The following is a 25635-nucleotide window of genomic DNA, read 5'->3' as shown; positions in this document are numbered from 1 at the left end:
ATTGATACACTCATTTGCTGATGCTTTGCCCACTTTTTAATTGGGTTGTTTGTCTTCCTGGAGTGGAGTCGTGTGAGTTCTTTATATATTTTGGAGATCAGACCCTTGTCCCAGGTATCACCGGCAAATGTTTTCCCATACTGTTGGTTCTCTTTTCATTTTAATGCTGTTTTCTTTAGCCATGCAGAAGCTTTTTATTTTGATGAGGTCCCATTTGTTTATTCCTTCCTTTATATCTTTTGCTGTAGGGGACATATTGGGGAAAATATTGTTGTGTGGAATATCTGAGATTTTCCTGCCTATGTTCTCCTCTAGGAATTTTATGGTGTCACAACTTATATTTCAGTCTTTTACCCACCTTGAATTTATTTTGGTGTATGGTATAAGTTGGTGGTCGAGTTTTATTTTTTTTTGCATGTATCTGTCCATGTCTCCCAACACCACTTGTTGAAGAGGCTATTTTTACTCCATTTTAGGCTTCTGTCCCCTTTGTCGAATATTAATTGACCATAGTGACTTGGGTTTATTTCTGGGCTCTCTATTCTGTTCCATTGGTCTGTGTGTCTGTTCCTATGCCAGTACCATACTGTTTTGATTGGCCTTGTAATACAGTTGGGTGCCAGGTATTGTGATCTCTCCTACTTTGCTCTTCTTTCTCAAAATTGCTTTGGCTATTTTGGGTCATTTATGGTTCCATATACATTTTTGAAATGTTTGTTCTATATCTGTGAAGTATGTCTTTGGTATTTTAATAGGGATTGTGTTGAATCTATAAATTGCTTTGGGTGGTATGGACATTTCCATGAACACAGTATATGCTTCCATTTATTCGTGTCTTCCTTAATTTCTTTCTTCAGTGTTGTATAGTTCTCTGAGTACAGTTCTTTTACCTCCTTGGTTAGGTTTATTCCTAGGTGCTTTATTTTTCATGTTGCTATAGCAAATAGGATTTGTTTCTTCATTTCTGATTCTGATCTTTCTTTCTTGGTGCATAAAAATGCCTTTGATTTCTGAATATTGACTTTGAACCCTGCTGTTTTGCCAAATTCACTTATTAGGTCGAGTAGTTGTGGGGGGGGGGGGCGTCTATAGGATTTTCTATGTATACTATCATGTTATTTGCAGTCAGTGACATTTTACTTCCTCCTTTCCAATTTGCATGCCTTTTATTTCTGTTTCTTGTCTGATTGCTGTGGCTAGGACTTAGAATACTAGATTGAATAGAAGTGGTGAAAGCAGACATCCTTGTCTTGTTACTGATCTTAGTGGGAAAGCTTTTAGTTTTTGCCTATTGAGTTTCTCATATATGGTCTATCATGTTGAGAAATGTATCCTGTATTCCCACTTTGCTGAGTGTTTTTATCATAAACGGGTGCTGTACCTTATCAAATGTTTTTTCCAGATCAATTGATATGATCATGTAATTTTTGTCTTTCCTTTAGGTTATGTGATGCATTACGTTTATTGATTTGCAAATATTGTACTATCCTTGCATCCCTGGGATTAATCCCACTTGATCATGGTGTATGATCTTTTTAATGTATTGCTGGATGCGGTTTGCCAATGTTTTGTTGAGGATTTTAGCATGTATGTTCATCAGCGATATTGGCCAATAGTTTTCTTTCTTTGTTGCATCTTTATCTGGTTTTGGAATTAGGGTAATGCTGGCTTCATAAAAAGAGTTTGGCAGTCTTCTCTGTTCTTGAATTTTTTGGAATAGTCTGAGAAAGATAGGGGTTAGCTCTTCCTTAAATGTTTTCTAAAATTCTCCTGTGAAACCATCTGGTCCAGGGCAGTTGTGTGCTGAGAATTTTTTGATTACCGCTTTTATTTCATTAGCTGTTACTGGTCTGTTCAGGCTTTCTGCTTCTTCTTCATTCAGTTTTGGAAGGTTATATTTTTGTAGAAATTTGTCCATTCACCTAGGTTTTCAAATTTCTTGGCATATAGTTCTTCGTAGTAATTTCTTACAATTCTTTGTATCTCTGTGGTATCAATTGTAATCTCTCCTCTTTCATTTCTAATTTTGTTTATTTGGGTCCTCTCTCCTTTTTCTTTGATGAGTCTCCTTAAAGGCTTGTCAATTTTGTTTATCTTTTCAAAGCACCAGCTCCTGGATCTATTGATCCTTAGTATTGTTCTTTTAGTCTCTATGTCATTTAATTCTGCTCTGATCTTGGTTACTTCCTTCCTTCTACTTTCTCTGTGTCATCTTTGTTGTTCTTCCTTGAGTTCTTGTAGGTGTAGGGTTAGATTGTTTATTTGAAATGTTTCTATTTTTTTAGATAGGATTGTCTCGCTATACACTTCCCTCTCAGGACTGCCTTTGCTGTGTCCCATAAGGTTTGGATTGTTGTGAGTTCATTTTCATTTGTTTCCAGAAACTTTTTGATTTCTTCCTTGTTCTCATTATTGACCCATTCATTGTTTAATAGCATGCTATTCAATCTCCATGAGTTTGAGTGTTTTGGGGTTTTTTTTCCTTGCGGTTGGTTTCTAGTTTCAGTTTCTTGTGGTTGGAGAAAATGCTTGATTTCAATTTTCTTGAATTTGTTTAGACTGGTTTTGTGTCATATCATGTAGTCTATCATTGAAAATGTTCCATGTGCATTTGAAAAAAATGTGTACTTTGCTTTTTTGGGATGAAAGGTTGTATATACATCTGTTAAGTGCATTTGATCTAGGACCTTGTTCAATACCACAATATCTTTGTTAATATCTTGTTTCAAAGATCTACCCATTTTTGACAGTAAGGTGTTAAAATCCCCTCATATAAGTGTTTGCTGTCTATACCTTTTGTGAACTCCTCCAAGAGTTTCCTTATATATTTGGGTGCTCCTATGTTGGGTGCTTATATGTTTTCATCTTGAAGAATTCTTCCTTTGCATATTATGAAGTGTGCTTCATTGTCTCTCTTTATGGCTTTTGTTTTAAAGTCTATTTTATCTGATAAAAGTATTGCTAGTCCCACTTTTTTTTCCTGTCCATTTGCTTAGAATATTTTTTTCCTACCTTCACTTTCAGTCTGTGTAGGTCTTTTGTTCGGAGATGGGTCTCTTGCAGGCAGTATATGTATGGGTCATGTTTTCCTATCCATTCAGCTACCCTATGTTCTTTGATTGGAGCATTTAATACATTAACATTTAAGGTTATTATTCATAGGTATTTATTCATTTTTCCCCCTTTGTACCTGTGTTCCTCTCTGTCTCTCTCTTTTCCTTCCTCTTCTTATAGTAGTGCCTTTAGTAAATCTTGTAGTGCTGGTTTGGTGGAGATGTGTTCTTTCAGCCTTCTTTTGTCCAGGAAGCTCCTTATTTCACCTTCCATTTTAATTGAGAGCCTTGCTGGATAGAGTAGTCTCAGTTGCAGGCCCTTGGTTTTCATTACTTGGAATATTTCTTGCAATTCTCTCCTGGATTGGAATGTTTCTGTTGAAAAATCTGCTGCTAGTTTTATTGGATCCCCTTTGTATGTTACTTCTTGTTTCTGCCTTGCTGCTTTTAAGATTCTCTCTTTGTCTTTAAAACTTGGCATTTTAATTATGATGTGTCTTGGCATAGGCCTCTTTGGGTTCATCTTGTTTGGGACATTCTGTGCTTCCTTAATTTGTATGGTTTTTTTTCCCCTCTCCAAGTTCAGAAAGTTTCCTGTCATTATTTTTTCAAACAGGGTTTCTATCCCTTGTTCCTTTTCTTCTCCTTCTGATATTCCTATGATTCAAATGTTGTTGCATTTCATATTATCTTGGAGTTCCCTTAAGCTATCTTCATATTTTTTTTAATCTTTTTTTTTGTGCAGCTGCTCTACCTGGGTGTTTCTTTCCACCTTGTGTTCCAGTTCACTAATTCAGGTCTTTATTTCATTCAGCCTGCTTGTAACTCCTTCTAGTGTTTTTTTTTTTTTTTTTTATTTCAGAAATTGTATTTTCATTTCTTCCTGGTTTTCCTTTAAACTTTCTATATCCTTTTTCATACAGCTCTAGTTCTCACTCAGTTCCTTGTAGTTGCCTGTGAGTTCCTTGGGCATCCTTATAACAATTATTTGAATTCTATATCTGAAAGTTTGTTTATCTCCATTTCATTTAGCTCGTTTAGTGGGGAGTCATCCATTCCTTTTTATTACAGGTTCTTCTTTTGTCTCCCCATTTAAGGTGACTCTTTTTGTTTGTTTCTGCACTTCCTGATATTCCACTTTGTTAGCTGTCTTTGTAGGGTGAACTTCTATGGTAGGCATTCTATGGGATTCAGTGGTGTCGTCTCTTTGACCTCCTTGTCTGTATGCTCTAGGTTTGCCCTTTCTTCTGTTTGTGTGGGCTCTCTTGTTGTACTTTGGTTTTTACCTCTTGGTGCTTCCTTTGTTGGTGAGTTCTCTCATCCAGCACGTATATTGGTGTTCACAGCTCCCACCTAAGTGATCAGTGGCAGTGTGAAGGCAAAATGAATTAAGACAGCGGGAGAGTATTCAATGGGATTTAGTGTACCAACGAGTAGAAAAGAGATAGGAGATCCTTTGGATAAATATAGTGTTAACCGTGATATTTCACCCAACTAGCCACTTTTTATAAAAGGTAACAAACAGATAAGACTCTTGTTAGAAGGGAGACGGATTGTGAGCTGAATCCAGAAAACAGAGCACTTGTGCGAGGTTAGATGGTGAGATAGAGTGAGAGTAATGGACAGAAACTAAACATAGTGTGTGAGAGAATAGAATTAACCACAACTGTAATAAAGCTCTGGAAGATAGTGAAATGGGCTCAGATCAGGGAGCGGTACTGTGTAGTATTTACAATTATATGGAACAACAATTATTGACAATAATACTGGAACAACAATAATATGAAAAGAAACATATTATCTGAATAATAGGAATAGAAAGTACATGACCAAAAGTAATGTGTTATTGGAACAGGAGTGAAGTGGAAGAAGGAAAATTAAAATACAATATGAAAGAGAAAAAAAGAAAAACCAGTCAAACAATGCAATTAAAGAAACAAAATGAAGAAAACTAAAAAGAAAGAAGAGAAATAAAAAATACTAATAAAATAAAAGAAGTAAAAATAATGAAACAAATAATAATAATACTGATAAACAATAAAATGCAAGTTCTCTGGAATAGCAAAGTGAAATTTGTCTCAGTTTCTCAATTGTTGGGGTTAGCCTTGTGGTCCCTCTCTGCATCTGTCACAGTTCCAGGTCTTATTGGTTCACTTGGTGGGGTGGCGGGGGAAGGTGGGGAAAGGGGGAAAAAAAGGCCTCCTGCTGACTTTAAACTAGCCAAAAGACTTCTGCTGGTCTTCCTGAATGCCACAGGCAGAAGGGGCTGGGCTTCGCTTTTTCACCCTTCCTGTGGTTTTGTGAGGATGTGGGCCAGGTCTGGGCCACAATCTTCACAGTTGCCCAGCCTCCAGTCCAGGTCCTCCATGTGCTGCTGGGCCCCCACTGTCCATCTATGCCAGGCTGGTGCCTTTCATCCACCAGCTGTGCTACCCGTGGGGTGCACTGATTAGGGACAACTCTCACACCACCTACTCTTCTCCCTCTTTGCTGGCCTGGGTGCTATGCACCCTCAAAGTCTCTTCAGGGCCACTCAGCTCCCACACCAAACCAAGTTTCTCTGGGGACTGCCAACTCCCTCAGCCCCACTGCACAGTCTGAACAGTCTGTGTGGTGCAGCGTTCCTTCCTCTCCTCTAGCCAGCCACCACAGGAGCCTGCCACTCTGCAAGCCAGCTGCTGTGCAAGCCCACTGCCACACAACCCCAATGCTACACAAGCCGGCTGCTGCATAAGAGCTCCTTAAACAGCAGCTGAGAGCTTTTTTTGAGTAAAATCCACTTGTTTAAGACCGCCATTCTTACCAAGCACCTGGCTTTTCATGCAGCCCAACTTTCTAACCAGACTGGAGACTATCTGAGTTAGGATCAAACACGGCCCAACACTTCTCCATCCTCTAGGTGTCACCCGTCTCCCAGTTTCTCTGGTAATTACCTAGCCAGCATCCACAGTCCCAATGAGTAAACACCACCGCTATGTACCTCCCACTTCGTCTTTACTCCCCTCAGCGACTTCAGGCATCCAGGTCTTTCCTGGTAAACAATAAAATGCAAGTTCTCTGGAATAGCCAAGTGTAATTTGTCTCAGTTTCTCAATTGTTGGGGTTAGCCTTGTGGTCCCTCTCTTTCATGCTGTCTTCCCTGCTTTGGTAGGGGAGGAAGCTGTTGATCTGGTTCTCCTCCAAGGATCCTGTGGCTGTTGCCAACCATGGCGGCAGGTGCCAGGCCGGGGACCACAGGAGCCTTGGCCCTGCACAGGTCCCAGAGACATTACTGACCCAAAGCAATCTCCCTACTGTCTGTTTTTCAATGCCCTTCACAATTTTGGCCTCCAAACTTCAAACAAGCTGAGATTCCATCGGCTGTTCACTCTGTTCCTCAGAAGATCAGCTAGGTATTCCATAACATGATGTCGTTTCTATTCAACATAGTATTGGAAGCCTAGCCACAGTAATCAAACAAGAAAAAGAAATAAAAGGCATCCAAATTGGAAAGGAAGAAGTAAAACTGCCAGTATTTTCAGATGATATACTATATGTATAGAACCCTAAAAAACCACAAAATTACTAGAATAAATGAATTCAATAAAGCAGCAGGATACAAAATAAATATTTAGAAATTGATTGTACTTTTATATACCAATAATGAACTATCAGAAAGAGAAACAAAGAAAGCAATCACATTTACAATTGCATCAAAAAAATTAAAATATAAAATTTATAGGAATAAATCTAACCTAAGAGGTAAAAGACCTATACTTGGAAAATTATAAGATGCTGAAGAAAGAAACTGAGAATGATACAAATATGTGGAAGTATACACCACATTCTTGGATTGGAAGAGTTAACATCATTAAACTGTCCATACTACACAAAACATCTATACATTCAATGAAATTCCTATCAAAATACCAATGGTGTATTTCACAGAACTAGAACAAATAATCCAAAAGTTTCAATGGAACTATAAAGACCCCAAATAGCCAAAACAATTTTGAGAAAGAACAAAGTTGGTGGTATCATGTTACCTGATATCAAAATATACTACATGGGAATAGTCATCAAAACAGCATGGTACTGGTGTAAAAACAAACACACAGACCAATGGGGTAGAATAGATAACCCAGGAATAAACCCAGGTCTATATGGCCAATTAATCTAAGACAAACAAGGCAAGAGTATACAATGGGATAAAAACAGTCTCTTCAATAAATAGTGTTAGGAAAATGGGACAGGTGCATGCAAAAAACTGAAACTACACCACTTCTTACACCAGATACAAGAATAAACTCAAAATGGACTGAAGATTTAAATGTAAGAACTGAAACTATAAAAGTCCTTGAAGAAACCATAAGCACTAAACTCTCTGACACAGTTCTTAGTAATATTTTTTTAATATGTCCCCTCAGGCAAAGGGAACAAAAACAAATAAACAAATGGGACTACATTAAACTAAAGAGTCTTTGCACAGGGAAACTATCAACAAAACAAAAAGAGAACCAACTAAAGAGGAGAACATATTCACCAACGGTAGGAGTTAACATCCAAAATATTTAAGGATCTCATACAACTTAACACCAAAAAGAGAAACAATCTGATTTAAAAATTGGCACAGAACCCGAATAGGCATTTCTCCAAAGAGGACATACAGATGGCCCATAGACATGTGAAAAGATGCTCAACGTCACTACCATCAGAGAGATGCAAACTAAAACTAAAATGAGATATCACCTCACACCTATCAGAGTGGCTATCATCAATAAATCAACAACCAGTTTTGACAAGGACTTAGAGATTGCAAATTGGTATGGCACGATGGAAAACAGTATGGAGTAATAGCCAGAAAATTAAAAAACAAAACAACCATAAGATCCAGAAATCCCACTTCTGGGTATTTATGCAAATCAATGTTAAACACTAATTTGAAAATATATATTAATTCCTATATTTATTGCAGCATTACTTAGAATTGCGAAGATATGGCTACAACCCAAGTGCCCATCAATAGTCAAGTGGATAAAAAGCTGTGGGACACACATATAAGAATATTATTTGGCCAAAAAAAAAGAATGAACTCTTGTCATTTGCAACAGCACTGATAGGCCTAGATGGTTTTATGCAAATAAGTCAGACAGAGAAAGCCACATACCATATACCATATGATTTCACTCATATATGTGGAATCTAATGAACAAACTGAACTAACAAGGAAAATAGAGACAGACTCATAGACGGAGAGCAGGATGACAGTTAGTGGGGGAGGGGTTCGGGCATGGCGGGATTGAGCAAAAAAGGAAAAAGGACTCATGGACACGTACAACAGTGTGGTGGTTGTGGGGGGTCATAAAGGGCAAAGGGAGGTAATGGAAAAATATACAGTAAAACAAAATTTTTTATTGTTATTCAATTACAGTTGTATGCCTTTTCTCCCCATCCCTCCACCCCACCCCAGCCGAACCCACCTCCCTCCAGAAAGAAGGAACAAAATTTTTTTAAAGACCGGCTTTTTTTTTCAAGACTTTATTTCATTTATTTTTAGACAGAGAATTAGGGAGGGAGAGAGAGAGTAAAACATCACTGTGTGGTTGCCTCTCATGCGTCCCCCAAATGGGGACCAGACCTGCAACCCAGGCGTATCCCCTGACTGGGAATCAAATCAGTGACCCTTTGGTTCACAAGCTGGCACTCAATCCACTGAACCACAGCACTCAGGGCTAGTAAAAAATATGTTTTAATTTTAAAAAAATGAATGAACTAAGAAAACACAAACAAACTTATAGATACAGAGAACAAAATGATGGTTGCCAGGTGGGTGGGGACTTGGGAGGCAGGGTAAAAGGCAGAAAGGATTAAGAAATACAAATTGGGACTTCCGGCCAAGATGGAGGCGTAGGTGGATACACTGTGCCTCCTCGCACAATCAAAAGAAGGATGACAACAATTTAAAAACAAAAAACCACCAGAACTAACAGAAAATCGAACTGTATGGAAGTCCGACAACCAAGGAGTTAAAGAAGAAACATTCATCCAGAACGGTAGGAGGGGAGGAGACGGGCGGAAAGGACTTGCCGCAAGGCGGTGACTGGAGGACCGGGGTGGGCAGGGCAGTGGCTGGCGGACCCGGTGAGGTGGTGGCTGGTGGAGCAGGCGGTCCCACATTTGTGAGCAGATAAACCAGGAGCAACAACTGGGGAGATAGACAGACCTCGCAAACTAGGGTTCGGGCATGGGGAAATAAAGCCTCAAACCTCTGATTGACAACACCTGTGGGGGTTGAGAAACTCCCAGCCTCACAGGAGAGTTCATTGGAGAGACCCACAGGGTCCTAGAATGTACACAAATCCACACCCCAGGAATCAGCACCAGAAGGGCCCAATTGGTTTGTAGGTAGCTGGTGAAGTGACCGAAAACCATCAGAGAGTGGAGCAAGCACCATTGTTTCCTCCCTGACCCGTCTCCCACAAACAGTGTCAGAACACACCGATGTGGGTTGCCAGCCCTGGTGAACACTTAAGGCTCCGCCCCTTACTACATAACAGGCACACTGGACAAAAAAAATGGCCCAAATGAAAGAACAGATCAAAGCTCCAGAAAAAATACAACTAAGTGGAAGAGTTACCCAACCTATCAGATGCACAGTTCAAAACACTGGTAATCAGGATGCTCACACAATTGGTTGAATATGGTCACAAATTGGATGAAAAAATGAAGGCTATGCAAAGTGAAATAAAAGAAAATGTACAGGGAACCAACAGTGATGGGAAGGAAACTGGGACTCAGATCAACAGTGTGGACCAGATGGAAGAAAGAAACATTCAACCAGAAAAGAATGAAGAAACAAGAATTCAAAAAATGACGAGAGGCTTAGGAACCTCCAGGACATCTTTAAACATTCCAACACCCGAATCATAGGGGTACCAGAAGGAGAAGAGAAAGAGCAAGAAATTGAAAACTTATTTGAACAAATAATGAATGAAAACTTCCCCAATCTGGTGAAGGAAATAGACTTTTAGGAAGTCAAGGAAGCTCACAGAGTCCCAAAGAAGTTGGACCCAAGAAGGAACACACCAAGGCACATCATCATTAAGTTACCCAAGATGAAAGACAAGGAGAGGATCTTAAAAGCAGCAAGAGAAAAGGAAACAGTTACCTACAAAGGAGCTCCCATAAGACTGTCAGCTGATTTCTCAAGGCATTCCTGTATACCAACAACGAAACTGCAGAAACAGAAATTAGGGGAAAAATCCCATTTGATATAGCAACAAGAAAAATAAAGTACCTAGGAATAAACCTAACCAAGGAGGTAAAAGACCTGTACTCAGAAAACTACACAACACTGAAGAAAGAAATGAAGGAAGACACAAACAAATGGAAGCATGTACCATGCTCATGGATTCGAAGAATTAACATCATCAAAATGGCCATACTACCCAAAGCAATTTATAGATTCAATGCAATCCCTATTAAAGTACCCATGACATATTTCACAGATATAGAACAAACATTTCAGAAATTCATATGGAACCATAAATGACCCCGAATAGCTGCAGCAATTTTGAGAAAGAAGAATAAAGCAGGAGGGATCACAATATCTGATATCAAACTGTATTACAAGGCCACTGTAATCAAAACAGCCTGGTACTGGCATAAAAACAGGCACAAAGACCAATGGAACAGAACAGAGAGCCCAGAAATAAACTCAAGTCTTTATGGTCAATTAACATTTGACAAAGGAAGTAGGAGCATAAAATGGAGCAAAAACAGCCTCTTCAATAGATGGTGTTGGGAGATCTGGAGAGCTACGTGCAAAAAAATGAAACTCAATCACCAACTTACGCCATACACAAAAATAAACTCAAGATGCATAAAAGATTTAAATATAAGTCAAGTCCACCATAAAAGTCCTCGAGGAAAACATTGGCAGGAAAATCTCAGACATTCCACGCAGCAACATCCTCACAGACATGTCCCCTGAAGCAAGGGACATAAAGGAAAGAATAAACAAATGGGACCTCATCAAAATAAAAAGCTTCCGCATGGCTAAAGAAAACAGCACCAAATTACAAAGAGAACCAACAGTATGGAAAAACACATTTGCCAATGATACCTCAGACAAGGGCCTGATCTCCAAAATATATAAAGAACTCACATGACTGCACTCCAGGAAGACAAACAACCCAATTAAAAAATGGGCAAAGGACTTGAACAGACACTTCTCCAAGGAAGACATACAGAGGGCCAAGAGACATATGAAAAGATGCTCAGCATCACTAGCCATCAGAGAGATGCAAATTAAACCCACAATGAGGTACCATCTCACACCAGTCAGAGTGGCCAGCATAAACAAATCCACAAACAAATGTTGGAGAGGATGCGGAGAAAAGGGAACCCTAGTGCACTGTTGGTGGGAATGCAGACTGGTGAGGCCACTGTGGAAAACAGTATGGAATTTCCTCAGAAAACTAAAAATGGAACTGCCCTTTGACCCAGCAATTCCGCTGCTGGGATTATACCCTAAGAACCCTGAAACACCAGTCCAAAAGAACCTGTGCACCCCAATGTTCATAGCAGCACAATTTACAATAGCCAAGTACTGGAAGCAACCTAAGTGCCCATCAGCAAACAAGCGGATCCAAAAACTATGGTATATTTACACAATGGAATTCTATGCAGCAGAGAGAAAGAAGGAGCTTATATCCTTTGCAACAGCATGGATGGAACTGGAGAGCATTATGCTAAGTGAAATAAGCCAGGCAGTGAGGGACAAATACCATATGATCTCACCCTTAACTGGAACATAGTCATAGGTGTTTTGATCCATTCATTTACTGATGGGCACTTAGGTTGCTTCCAGCATTAGCGATTGTAAATTGTGCTGCTATGAATATTGGGGTGCACAGGTTCTTTTGAATTGATGTTTCAGTGTCCTTAGGGTAAAATCCCAGCAGTGGAATTGCCAGGGTCAAAAGGCAGTTCCATCTTTAGTTTTTTGAGGAAATTCCATACTGTTTTCCACATTGGCTGCACCAGTCTGCATTCCCACCAACAGTGGACTAGGGTTCCATTTTCTCCACATCCTCGCCAGCACTTGCTGTTTGTTGATTTGGTTATGATGGCCATTCTGACTGGTGTGAAGTGGTATCACATTATAGTTTTAATTTGCATCTCTGATGGCTAGTGATGCTGAGCATCCTTGCACATGTCTCTGGGCCCTCTGTATGTCCTCCTTGGAAACATGTCTGTTTAGGTCCTTTACCCATTTTTTAATTGGGTTCTTTGTCTTCCTGGAGTGAAGTCATGTGAGTTCTTTAGGGAGAGCATTATGCTAAGTGAAATAAGCCAGGTGGTGAAAGACAAATACCTTATGATTTCACCTATAAGTTGAACGTAATCAACAAAACAAACAAGCAAGCAAACAAAGTATAACCAGAGACATTGAAATAAAGAAGAAACTGACAGTAACCAGAGAAGAGGGGGAAGGCGGATGACAGTGGAAAGAAGAGGAAGGGTCATCAAGGAACATGTATAAGGACCCATGGACAAAACCAAAGGTGGTAGGATTGAGAGTGGAAGGTGGGGGTGTGTGTGGCGGGGGAGAGAGGTGGGGAGACAATGGAGACAACTCTACTTGAACAGCAATAAAAAAAATAGTCATAGGGCTATAAAGTACAGCACAGAGAATATAATCAATAATATTGCAATAACTGTGTATGATGTCAGGTGAGTTGCAGACTTATCAAGGGGATCACTTCAGAAGTTATATAAATGTCTAAACACTGACTGTACACCTGAGGGTAATATAATATTGAATGTGAACTGTAATTGAAGTTTTTTTTCATTTTTTAAAGACAATTAAAACAACTTTCTAGGGGAAAATGCATATAAAATAAAATCCCAAATGTTTTATTAAGGTTAATAATTATACAATTAGTCTGCAGAACTGCTACACGATTTTCTCAATCTTCATTTCTTTATCTCCACCCCAGCAACCCAGGAACCACACATTAGGAAGCACGACTGTAAAATCCTACTGCAGTTTGAGAGGCATTGCTATAAACTCCTTAATCTAAGATAGTGCTTCCTCCTTTGAGGCAGGGACTTTCTGTAGTTTTATTTACTCACAAGTCTTTCCAGATACCATCCCGCCACCCCAATTTAGAATCTGAGCAAACCTTTCTACTTTCCTGCTTCTCGCAGCAATCTTGATTCATCCTTGAGATGCTTACCTCATGGGTAGAAAACTAATAATTTGCTCAAAATAATATCGCAACTGTGAAACTTTGTATCTTTTAACAATTTCTGTCTCCCTTTGGTTCCAAATACTTCAATTCCTTTTTTTGAAATCATTGCTCACAACAAATGTACTTTGTGTCTAGAATTACAAGGGAATCTGTGAAACGTATCATTGGGCGGTGATATAAAGACTTATACAAAGACACGGAGCACACAGTTTCTGAAGGACAGTGTTGGCTTTTCACCTGTCCCTTCTGGTTGGTGCTGGGATGGGGCCAAATCCGATCAACGTTATTTTTAGTACATTGGTAATTGTGTAGAAATCTGCACTTCGTTAAACTGGGAACAGAAGAGTACCTGTCTGTTGGTTGCTTTATTAAGGATTTACTAACAATAACAATTAATGACTTGGTAGGTTTCTCAAACAAGAAAAAGATTTTTTTACACATTCTCGAAAATGGAAAGGAGACAAGTAATGGCAATATAGTCTTCAAAAGTTGTCCAATAACTCCCGTATCCATGGAAATCAGATACTTATGTGAGGAACCAGCACTTTGAGAAGTACTTAATAATGATAACCGAACAATGCACAATGAAGTTAAATTCTATCAAGATCTGAAAAATTAAAAATGCAAATGAAGACAAGGCTGGAGATCTATCAAGGAAGTGCAGGAAAAAATAAGTCACAAAGCACTCTTTGGCTAGATAGTGCAGCCTGCCTTGCCCTGCCCTGCGAGCCACCGAATCAGGGTAGTCCCACCCAGGAAAGATCGGAGACACGAATGCCCAGGTGACAGGCGAAACAGTACAAGGCCCTCAGCCCGGGGTGCACGGGTTTCAGCCCAGCCCAGGAACGAATGCAAATATCCGGCTGCTCCCAGCGCTCCGCACAGCACCGAGAGCCCGCCGGTGCTGCAGGTAGCCGCACGCAGGTCAGATAAGACGGACCTGCCTGCTCACCTTCCGCGACCCTCACCACGGCCCCTTGCCCTCGTCACCTTCTGGGTGCTGGAGCCTCGGATCCTCCCCGCGCGGTCATAGACGTGGCAGCGGATCACTGAGCTGCCCACGTCCAGCCCCAGCACGAAGCCTGCGTTCGAGTGTGGCGAGCTCTGCTCCGGACGCCACTGTTCCGAGAAAGTGGGCAGCCCAGGCATCCCGATCCCGTAAGCCTCCCGCAGTAGCAGTCAACCTAGCTGGAGCGTTATAAACACCTGCACCTCAGAGGCTGAGAGAGCCCAGCTAGGCCACCGCCCCGGCCCGCCCCCTCCCAGAGATCTGGGAGGCCGTCCCACCCAGTTCGCCACTGGCCCCGCCCCGACGCCGTGACGTCACTGCGCTGTGAGCTTTCCCGAGGCGAGCCGCGGAGAGGCGCCTGCGTGGAGCTCGCCATCTTTGGTTGAGAGCTGGAGTCTGGTGGAGCCCGGGAATCTAAGCACAGGCTCACAACCAGTTTTACCGTTGACCTGGCCCGTAATTTTAATTGCCTTCCTCGTAAATGCCCCGAGGCAGTGCCTACATGTCTCTTAACCCTAGTTGGCGTTTATGAATGTCAAGACAAAGTGATTTGACGAGAAGTTCAAAATTGACCCCCAAGACTTCTCTCCCCAGAAAACCTGGTAAAATTTACACATATACTACACAACAATAAATACTTGCTAAATGAAATAACACCGAGTAAGGAGGCCTTCCCAGCCCTCTGATGGAAAGAAAGGACCCCCTACTAAAGCAGCTTCCACCATCAAGCTCCAACCCAGTGGCTGCTTTTTCAAGAATCTGAAAGCTGCTTTTTAATATATATATATATATTATTGATTATGCTATTACAGTTTCCCATGTTTCCCCTCTTTATTCCCCTCTGCCCTGCACCCCCTTCCCACCTACATCCCCTCCCCCCCTTAGCTCTTGTCTATGGGTCCTATGTATAAGTTCTTTGGCTTCTACATTACCTATATTATTCTTAACCTCCCCCTGTCTATTTTGTACCTACTATTTATGCTTCTTATTCCCTGTACCTTTTCCCCCATCCTCCTCCTTCCCTCTCCCCGCTGATACCAAAACTGTTTCCTTCACTGCTTGCCAGAGGGCACGGGCTCTTACAGGCCTGTAAATGTGGGCAGGAAGAAGGCCTATGGAAATTTCAAGATTCCTGCAGCTCTAGTTCTGAAGGCTGGAGCCCAAGGGTCTTCCTGTGGAGTGACCCAGCTCCCAGGGAAAGGTCCTGATCTGTACGTAGTGGGGAGGTGTTAATGCTTGCTTAGCCACCTTTCCACCACCAGCACCACTCCTAAACACCAGTGCCTGAAATAGACTAATATCCTTATTTTTGAAAATTACAAAACTGCCATGGATATGTGTTTTGGGGGGTGTTTGGGGGGGGGTTGAAAACATTTAACAGTGCAGAGTGGTATATTAATAAATAGTAAAGGATATTCTTTTTTTTGACAGGATGTTTATTAATGCTGGGAATGGTGAACAAGGAAGGACTTAGGAGAGAAGCAGCAATAGCAGAAAGACTAAGCTGCTCTGTTTTGGCTCAATGGGAAGCCAGAGGAAAGGGGGCCTTGGATATAGGTGCCAGGGGTTAGCCCTAGAGGAGTTGCTACTTCCCATTGCTCCCCTGGTTGCAAGTCTTGTGGGTGGGGATCCTTAGAGTTTAGGAGATGCATGCCTGTGGGGAAAAGAGGGAAGGAAAGGCACAGGCTGCTCCCCAGAGGGAGAGCACATAGATATTCATTTTCGACCAGATTGTCATGTTAGCCAATTTGCTTTCAGCCAGTTTTACCAAATGGGGTTACTTGGCCATGTTACTTGAATCTTGGAACATACACCTGGAAGAGTATTGGGGTTTTTTTCTCTTTATATCCTGTACCCATCCAACAGTACTCATATGTTTCAAATAGCCTTAGGATTGCCTTCACCAGTGGTGACCATTTTGTTAAGTCATATATATGTAATCCCCAGTATTGTAATGTGGAATAAATGACTAATGGATCATGCACTGGTAAGAGCCCTCCTGAGAAACAGAACCAATAGCCTAGAAGAAAAAGACTGAGATTTATTTTAAGTAATTAGCTCACATGCTTGTGAGGGCTGGCAAGTCCCAGGGCAAGCTGGAAGGCTGGCAATTCAGATAAGACCTGATCTGACAGTCTTGAGTCAGAATTTCTTAGGGCAACAAGCTGGAGATTCAGGCAGGGTTCTGATGTTGCTGTCTTAAGTATTCTTACTTCTCTGGGAAACCTCCATTTTTGCTCATGACACTTGCAACAGATTAGGTGAGGCATACCAACACTATGAAGGGTAATTTGCTTTACTCGATGTTTATTGATTTCAACGTTAATCACATTTTCTAAAAAAATACCTCACAGTAACTAGAGTGATGTTCGACCAAATAACTGAGCACCCACACAGTGTGCCCACATGCCTAGCCAAGTTGACACATAAAATTAACCATAGCAGCTCCCCTTTCATAACAGAAAAAGCTGTTCTGTATTTCCTTGTTTTTAATGTTTAGCCTATTTTTTTAAGTGATAGTTTTTGGGCTTCTGGAACCCTGACACTTCCTTTGCGATCATTTTTTATAAATTATCAACCCAAGAAAGAAAGATTCCTTGTGGTTAATTGGGCCCAAATTCATAACCAGAGTCTAGCAGCCACTGTTTACAGAGGCCTCTCACACACACTGCACTTCAGGGGAAAGTGGCAGAATGAGCTGTCAGCCTCCTGCTCTGCATTCCTGCCATATAAGTTAACTCTTATAAAGAAGCTCCTGGTGGAGAGCGTTATGCTAAGCGAAATAAGCCAGGCGGTGAGGGACAAATACCATATGATCTCACCCTTAACTGGAACATAATCAATAGAAGAAAAAAGCAAACAAAATACAACCAGAGACATTGAGGTTGGGAACAGTCTAGCAGTGGCCAGGGGGGAGTGGGGTGGGGACAGTGGGAAGAGGGGATTGCAGGAACTATTATAAAGGACACATGGACAAAATCAGGGGGGGATGGTGGAGGTGGGGGAGGGAGGTGGGTTCAGCTGGGGTGAGGTGGAGGGAGGGGGAGAAAAGGCATACAACTGTAATTGAATAACAATAAAAATTTAAATAAAAAAAAGAAGCTCCTGGTATTGTATTTTGACCAATGGGACTGAGACCTCCTCATCTAATTGGAGCTGCACAGCTTTGTCTTTAACAACCATCAGCTGTTTCATAACAACGAATCAGAACAGTGCAATTTAGACCAATCAGACTGTGCAGATTTGAAGTCTTCATTTGCCTGAAATTGGCAGGAATTTTTCTCTATGTAAGCCAGCCTTCCCTTTGAAGGCTGAGGTACAGCATACTCTCAGTTTCTACCAATAGCTGTTTCTCTGGTTTGTGTTACAAACTTTCACTTGAGCTGTTTCACTGGAGCTGTTTCACTCAAATGAAGTTTCTCCCTTCACCAGCCCCCAAACTGGGGACTCCTGGTGGCAATGGATTGGTGGCAGCGAACTTTTAATTACAAAATTCAAGTCAAGTATGTTGAATAGTATCAAAGAATCATAGAATGTGAAAACAAAGACCTTAGCAACCACTTAGTTCAGTGTTTTTAAATGTTTCCAATCTTGAACAATTTTGAGACCTTGATAATGCTGTCTTCCTGAGAAGATGCTCATATACACAAAATTCGGCATGTGTTTTCAGGTGTGGGGTGTGGGATAAACTAAACTCAAAGATCTCAGATTTAAAATCCAGAGCTGATTTCCCTAACCTAGACAGACAGTTGTCTAAGAGATGGCTAGAGAAGCAAAGGATACTGTGTTTCTTCCATGTTCACCCCTGTGTACTATGCACAGTCTCACCCTGCTCTGCCCTCAGAGAAAGGAGCATGTGGGCCACAGGGACAAGGCTCAGAAACTCTGAAGGTCCTATTGCTAGTGGATCTGTCAGTTGTTCCTGACTCAGAGGACACTGCCACTCTGAGCTCCATCACCTGGTGGCCTGGGTTTTATCTGGCTTGGCTGCTGCTTCTCCTCAGATTTCAAGCTTGACCTCAGGGAAGGCCACTGAGGCTGCTCTCCCAGGCTCTTTCCCTCCCACTCTCACTCCTGTCACTTACTCCTCGTACAGCAGGCCCAGGACCACAGCTCATTTGCCAGCCTCCCACCTTCTGAAGAATCATGGGTGCAGTCCCTCAGGCTAGTTCAAAAAGTATGTGAGAGCCACCATTCCCTTCACACCCTAAAGGGAAATGAATGGTGCTTCAAGCCTGAGCCCAGGGATATTGATTCCTTCCTACCTCCAAACATGCAGGTCATTGCCCATCCCACCTACAATGACCACTGCCCTGGTTTGCTCTGAGGGATTTTTTGAAGCACAGGACTTTCAGTGCTAAAACCAGATCATTCATCCTCACTACTTATGGACTCTTGGGGAGCACAGGTGATTTCTTTTGGGACACTGGCTATATCATGTTTAGATGTCAGCAACTCTTTTAGACAGTGAGCTCCTTGATAACAGAGATGGAGCCTCAGTATTCTTTTTTCCTCCAAGACACACAAAGTAGCTGCTCAATTACTACTTTGAATGAACAAGTACATTAACATGTATCTGACTCACCTTCTGCCTGACTTGGCCACAAGACACAGAGAGGGCAGTGAGCCCTTCCTAATCCCTGCACTAATCTGGGCATATCATATGACCACGAAGGCAGGCCTTCCAGGGAGTCAGAGAGGGTGGTGTTGTACTGACTGCACTAAGTCTGGAATCGGCAACACCAGAACTGACCCCTGGACCCCCACATGCACATCATGCTGTCTCCTTTCTCCTAGCTGTTGTCTACGAGTCCAGTGTAATTTGGATTGGGCTCCTGCCTCAGTTTCCTGATCTTACCTCCACTCCTGACTGTGTCTTGAGCTCTAGCCTGAACACCACTGTTGGACAGAGGTGGACGTATCATGAAGTTCCTGAAGCTTGTGCTTCATTTCCCTCACTTGCCTAGGCCCTGAGAAGAGCCCTAGCAAACTCAGAATCCTGTTTATAGCATTTGGAAAAGTGAATTATCTTTTATCTCTTTTCTTAAAGTGGGCCCCCAAACTGCACAAGCTTCACATCTCAGAGAAGCATAATCCTCCCCACCTTGGTGTAGTCCTCAGAAATTCCTTCTTTCTTAAGGCCTGCACTCCCTCTTGTGGTGGTCGGGAATGCTGCCATGCACTCACTCTGAGTACTACACACTCCCACTCACCTCTCTGAACCCCTGAATACTGACATGGGCTGACATGGGCTGGGATACAACTCTGATTAAGTTATGGCTTAAACACGCTGTCTTCCTTCCTTGGGCCAGCTTAAGAACCAGCTCCTGCCCATTCTCTACCAGTGTTCCATTGAGGTCCTTGTCTGCACTTGTTATTAGGCTCATTCACCCCCCCGAAGAAGTCAGACTAGAAGGAATAAGAACCAAGAATTCAAATTCTCAGGCCTGATGTCCATCAAGGTCTGAAAATAAAAGAGGACTTTGAGTCAGACCAAAATCAAGGGAAGGATTGGAATTGAAAGGTAGAATAACTATATGACAAAACCCAGACTCAAAGTTACTTTATAACTCAAACAAATAAATAAAAACTTAGTTACATGCTTCCTAGCAAATAAAGCATAAAGAGAAGGAAAGAAGTTATGTAACTGCAGTGCCAATCACAGCAATACGTACAATCTTATGTGTTCTCTCACTGTATTCTGCCCGGAACCCAAAGAGGGTTCCTTTGTTGTCACGAGAGGGAATACCAGCTCCATCAAGGTTGCCATAGCTAGTACACAATGAAAGCAGGGATCTTCCCCTCTACATTGATGTTTCAGAGCTCCTGAAACATCAGCTTCGTCCTGCCACTTAAAACTCTGTACAAAACCCACAGCATGGCTGCCAGCATATGTGTAAGGTTGCTTCCAGCCCGAGCAAAGAGGGACTGAGTAGGTACATGGCCTGTCTAAACATTGAGGGGGCCTTACCAGAAATGGTGGTCTCTTCCTGGCTGAGCTTCTGGGAGTCTTAGAAAGGGTTACCATCTAATCTAAGGGAAACCAGAGTCACACCTGCTGCACCTGCCCAGGTACCTGCTCATCTCCATGTTCTTAAACGACATCCGATAGTGTCAGAACCTGAGCAGGCTCATTCCTCCAACTCTCAAATTCACCCCTCCTAAAGTGTATTAAGTGACAGGAAATCTTTTCATTGACTCACTTATCTGTAAATGTAATGGGAGGGAAAGCAGCCATGTAATGCACAGGTTTGTGAACCTACCTGTTATGTTTATAAATACCAAGATGCTGAACAGTTCTAAAGAGAGGTTGTTGCTTAAGAGAAGTATTCTACTTCCCCTTCTCATTTCAATCATCCTGTTTCACTCGTGGTGACTTGCAAATGAGTGAGTTCTGGGAGTTGAGAGTTAAACCACTTTAGAGAATGGCTGAAAACATTTTTTAATTCGTGGATGTAACTTAAACTTTGTTTTTGGATGAAAATTTTAGAATTGTTGCATAAGGCAATTAAAAATCCAAAGTACACATGGACAAAATCAAGGGAGAGGGTGGAGTTGGGGGAGGGGGGGCTCGGCTGTGGTGGGGTGGAGGGATGGGGAGAAAAGGCATACAACTGTAATTGAATAACAATAAAAATGTTTTTTAAAATCCAAAGTAAATAATGGCACTGCAGTCCTGATGGATGAGGCTCAATGCGTTGGGCATTGTCTTGCAAAATGAAAGATCACCTTTTCCATTTCCAGTCAGGGGCCATGCTTGGGTTGCAGACACCATCCCATAGTGTTTTGTTTGTTGTGGGGGGGGGCGGGGGATTTTGCGACAGGCAAGGAATCAATGTTTCTCTCTCACATTTATGTTTCTCTTCCTCTCTTTTTCCCTCCCTTCCCCCCTCTCTAAAAATAAATAAAATCTTAAAACAACAACAACAACAACGATAGTACTGCAGAGGAAAATGTGGAAAATAAGCCATTACTACTAAGTGTTCAATAATAAAGATTTCTACCTCAGCTTTGTGGCTAATAATAAGTCAAAATAAAGAAACTCCTCCCCACACGTTTCTTAGCCTCTATTGGCATTATTTTCTCCCAAAATACCACAAGATTCTTGGTTTTTTGTTTGTTGTTTGTTGGGGGTTTTTTTAATGTCAGGTTTACTGAGAGGTACAGTCTATGAATTTTGACAAAGGCTTCCAGCCATATAAACACCATGCCTGTCAAGATAGAAAATATTTCCATCACCCCAGAAAGTCCCTTTGACCACAGTACTCTGAATACTTTACTATGAGCATAAGGTGATGTCATCTGCATATATAACTCAGAATTCTTGAATTTAGCAGGTTGATCTCAGTCATTTTAAATGCAGCCCATTCCAAAAGAAGTTGCAGGCTCCAGACAGACTTTAAATGAACTCAATCCTTATGACACATGGGCCAAATGTGTAGACCGTGAGGTTTTCACCAAACAACACACTTACGTGGAGCTGAACATAGTGACAGTTCTTGATTCATTTATGTGACCTGAGTAAATTCCAACTACTTGATATGATTTTTAGCAAGGCGCACATTTAGTAGGCATGTTTACATTTTATCCTGGCAAGGGAGGGAAAGCCCTGTTTTGAAATACAGTTACTTTAGGCTATTTCACAAATTGTAGCTCTAGATTATTATGCTTTCGTACTATAAAGCCTGTAAAATATAGAATAAAATCTAATTAATTCCGAACACAAGGGAAAGTTGAAATAAAAAATCATAAACAATAAACACTAATTTTAAATTAGCTGAAAAAGAATTACAGCTGATTCTCATTATTCACACTTCTGTAAAGTTATCACCAACACTGAATTAGCAAATACTGAACTGTCTCTCCTAGAGGAAATACAGGGTTAGGCTCCTGCTGCCTCTGGTCACATTTCTGTCAACTGATCGACACATAAACTTGTTTTATGTGTATTCTGTTTAAAGACAGCTTATTTAATATACATACAGGGTGGGGAAAAAGTAGGTTTACATTTGTTCATATGAAAAATAATATGATAATTAATAAATAATAACAAAGTGTTTCATGTACTTACAACTGTAAACCTATTTTTGCCCCAACCTGTATATTATTGATGATTCATTAACATTGAACTTACAGCCAGCAGCATTGTAATTTAAGCCTGAATGAGGCTTATCTAATGCACATATTCTCTCTGTAGGGCATACCATAACTTTCTTATGCTTAGGAACACTACAGAGCTTTTCAAGACTATGCTTGGGAGTCATTTTAAACACAAAATCACCAACAAAAAGCACAAACATGGAAACCGTGGCACTCAAAAGACAGTAAAAAGAACATCTGTTTAGAGTAGAAGAGCTAAAGCAAGAAGGCAGAATGTCATCGTATTTGAGCTCAGCTGGAAATGTGCACACTCTGTCTCTTTGTCTCTCTTTTCAGTCTCTCTGTATCTGTATTTAGCAACTTGCTTCTCGATTTATGTGCTCAGCATTGCTTTTCTTATCTTATTCAAGTTGCATCCTTCTAGGTCTATTTCCTTTTTCTTAGATTATTTAGTAAGTAGCTCTTTCAGTGAGCATGTTGGAGTAGTAAACTTTCTTAGTTTTTGAATATCTGAAAATATCTTTATTATATCTGAACCTTCAAAAGATACTTCACCTTGGTAAAGAATACTGGTTTGACAGTGATTTTCTTTATTCCATTGTTCCATTGTCTTCTAGCTGTTGTTACTAACGAGAAGTCTGCTGCCAGTCTAGTTCTCATTCTTTTATATTCTGTCTTTTCTCTCTGGTGGCTTTAAATTTTTCTATTCAAATTCAATGTTCTGGTTTTTGTAGGTGCGGTCTTGTTTTTAATTTATCCTACCAGAGACATTCTGCTTGTGATTCTTTAGACTGAGGACCTGGATCTTCAGTTCTGAAAAATGTTCTGCTTTGTACATATTGCCTCTTCCCATTGTTCATATTTTCTTCGTAGGGAACTCCTATTAGATATTTGATTTTGAAAATTATTTTGACACAATTTCAGACTTACAGAAGAGTTTCAAGATAGCAACAAGCATTCCCATATACCCTCTGCCTAGATTTTCCAAACATTAACATTTTACCACATTTAGTTTATCATATTTATCTATTTATTCATTCTTTTGGTTTTCTCATAAACTTTGTTTAATGGGTCTCAAAATTCAGTGACAGATTCTTGGCCAAGTTGTTTCCATTAAAAAGCATTGATTTTAAAAACTAATAACTTAAAAACTGCCACACAGAAAAAAATAAGTAGTCCACAAAGCATTCTTTTTTCCTTCTAAAAGTTTTACGATGCATTGTAATCACTAACCAGTCTTTTACTATTAAACTTAAATGACCAATTGAGACAAACAGTTCCAAGACCGTTCTTCCACCACCGATTACGACTGGAATGGTAAGTATTGAGGATAATGGTCATTTAGCCTTCTGAGCTTTCTGGGCAGACGTGGTGACTTTGCCTTGTTGTCCACTGCTTTGATGACACCAGCAGCAACTGTCTGTCTCATGTCACAAACAGCAAAGTGACCCGGAAGAGGACAGACAGAGAAGCTCTCAACACACATGGGCTTGCCAGGAACCATATCAACGATGGCAACATCACCAGATTTCAAAAACTTTGGGCCATCTTCCAGCTTTCTCCCAGGATGATGATCAGTCTTCTCCTTCAGCTCAACAAACTTGCAAACAATATGAGTTGTGCAGACAGTCCGACACAGGTGCATGTCCAGCACTGATTTGGCCTGGATGGTTCAGGATAATCGCCTGAGCCATGAAGCCCACTGCTTCTGTTGGTGCATCAGTTTTGCTGACGTCAGCTCCGTTGCCATGACGATGAGCATCTTTGACAGAGACATTGTGGACATCGAAGCCCACATTGTTTCCAGAAAGAGCTTCACTCGAAGCTTCGTGGTATATTTCAACAGACTTTAACAATGTCCATCCTAGACTTGAGAATACCAGTCCCCACTGGGCCCACAGGGACAGTACCAAAACCACAAATTTCATAGATATCTTGGAGGGGCAAACGCAGGGGCTTGTCACTTGGATGAGTTGGTGGCACGATGCAATCTGGAGCTTCAAGTAGCGTGATTCCACTGGCACTGCCATCTTTACGGGTGACTTTCCACCCCTTGAACCACAGCATGTTAGTGCTTGGCTCCAGCATGTTGTCACCATTCCAACCAGAAACTGACACAAGTGCTACTGTGTCAGGGTTGTGACCAATTTTCTTAACGTAGGTGTTGACTTCTTTAACAATTTCCTCATGTATCTACTGGCTGTAGGGCAGCTCAGTGAAATCATATTAATACCAACAATTAGTTGTTTCACACGCAGTGTGTAAGCCAGAAGGGCATGCTCACAGGTCTGCACTTTCTTGGAGATACTGATTCCAACTTACCAACACCAGAATCAACAGTGAGGACAGCACAGTCAGCCTGAGACGTGCCTGTTTTCGATAAAGTCCCTATGTCCTAGGGCATCAATGAGGGTCACATAATACTTGCTGGTCTCACTCTCAATGGTAATACCACATTCACATTCAGGTTCAGTTTACCCAAGACCCAGGCATACTTGAAAGACCCCTGCCTCCATCTCAGCAACCTCCTTCTCAAGTTTTTTGATGGTTCTTTTGTCGATTCCTCTACATTTGCATATCAGATGGCCAGCGGTGGTAGATTTGCTGGAACCTACATGTCCAATGGTGACAATGTTGATATGAATATTTTCTTTCCCCATTTTTGCTTAACTTTAGTGATGATTCTCAAGACACCTGATGCAAAAATGTTTTTACCCATGGTATTTTTTTTCTGAGCTATTTGAAAGTAAGTTGCAGGCATGATGCCCATTTGCTCCTGAATACTTGAATCAGAATTTCCTAAAACCAAGTATATCCTCTTACATAATCATCTTACCATACCATTACCTAATCTAGGGAATCTTATCCAAATTTCAACAATTGTCACAATGGTATCACTTACAGAAAAAGAAAATCCCTGGTTGTGTGTTGCATTCAGTTGTCATGTTTTTTAGTCTCCTTCTATCTGGGATCATTACTCAATCTTTGTCTTTGGTGACATTGACATTTTGAGAAGGGGAAAGCAGTTGTTTTGCAGAATGGCCTTCATTTTGTGTTTGTCTGATGTTTTCTCATGATTAGATTCAGTTATGTATTTTGGTCAGAATAGCACAAAAGTAATGTTGTGCCCTTTTCAGCAGGGCTGCAACTAGGGTGAGATAAAGGAGGTATCTGGTGCACAAAATGTGAGGTGATATTCATTCTCAGCTTCATAAAAATACATGACAGTTAACCC

General features: G+C 41.1%; 1 protein-coding gene and 1 pseudogene across 3 annotated transcripts in view; both read right to left on the bottom strand.

The window, feature by feature from the left end:
* Positions 1-14556, bottom strand: part of GK5 (glycerol kinase 5) — a 133797-nt gene extending 119241 nt beyond the window's left edge. For 2 of the 3 annotated variants that reach the window (XM_024577880.4, XM_024577882.4), the window contains exon 1: positions 14282-14555. In XM_024577880.4, the coding sequence (XP_024433648.1) occupies positions 14282-14440 (159 nt within the window). In that variant the 5' untranslated portion in view covers positions 14441-14555. Of the gene's footprint in view, positions 1-14281 lie in introns of all 3 variants that reach the window. The other variant, XM_045185840.3, reaches the window with a different exon arrangement.
* A 9181-nt stretch (positions 14557-23737) lies between these two features.
* Positions 23738-25060, bottom strand: LOC112320606 (elongation factor 1-alpha 1-like; annotated as a pseudogene).
* Positions 25061-25635: the final 575 nt, after the last annotated feature.

Source organism: Desmodus rotundus, chromosome 2 (genome assembly GCF_022682495.2).
Source record: "Desmodus rotundus isolate HL8 chromosome 2, HLdesRot8A.1, whole genome shotgun sequence".
In the NCBI taxonomy this organism is placed as follows: Eukaryota; Metazoa; Chordata; class Mammalia; order Chiroptera; family Phyllostomidae; genus Desmodus; species Desmodus rotundus.
The sequence above is the reverse complement of the archived record's forward strand: the minus strand, read 5'-3'. Positions and strand labels throughout refer to the sequence as shown.